Source organism: Pteropus vampyrus, unplaced genomic scaffold, assembly GCF_000151845.1.
Source record: "Pteropus vampyrus isolate Shadow unplaced genomic scaffold, Pvam_2.0 Scaffold449, whole genome shotgun sequence".
In the NCBI taxonomy this organism is placed as follows: Eukaryota; Metazoa; Chordata; class Mammalia; order Chiroptera; family Pteropodidae; genus Pteropus; species Pteropus vampyrus.
In genome coordinates this window covers 10,950-11,362 of record NW_011889230.1, presented here as the reverse complement: position 1 = coordinate 11,362, position 413 = coordinate 10,950, and the positions used below count along the sequence as shown (strand labels likewise).

General features: G+C 62.2%; 1 protein-coding gene across 1 annotated transcript in view; it reads left to right on the top strand.

Annotated features, from left to right (window-relative positions):
- Nucleotides 1–413, top strand: part of ABCA13 (ATP binding cassette subfamily A member 13) — a gene marked incomplete at its 3' end in the record, with an annotated part of 90,591 nt that overhangs the window by 83,129 nt on the left and 7,049 nt on the right. The window contains exon 23 of the mRNA XM_023524172.1: nucleotides 64–133. Coding sequence (XP_023379940.1) covers nucleotides 64–133 — 70 coding nt within the window. The remainder of the gene's footprint in view (nucleotides 1–63; nucleotides 134–413) is intronic.

Genomic DNA, 413 nt, shown 5'->3' with positions numbered 1-413 from the left:
GTCCGCTGGCTGGGCCACATCCTGGTCAACCTGTCCTCCTGTGTGTCGCTGAACCGCTTCCAGCCCCTGCCATCCGTCACTGACCTGGAGGCCACGGCACGCGAGCTCCTGCAGCAGAACAGCTTCCTGGCCAGTAAGTGCTCGGGGCCAAAGTGCCGTGGAGGCCGCGTGCCCGTGGCCGTCGTGTGCAGATTCTCCCTGAGGGTGTCTGCCCGTGCCTCAGACGAGGCCCCTTCCAGGCAAAACGCGATAAGGCAGCCTAAGCGTGTTGGGTCGGTGAAAACATGGGCCTTGTCCACAGTGACCAGCGCTGAGGTTGCCACCTCGGCCCAGTGCCAGTGGCTGTGTCTGAGTTACCACCTACGATGCCGTTTTATGGTTCAGTCTCATGGGACAGGTGGTCAGTTCCCGAT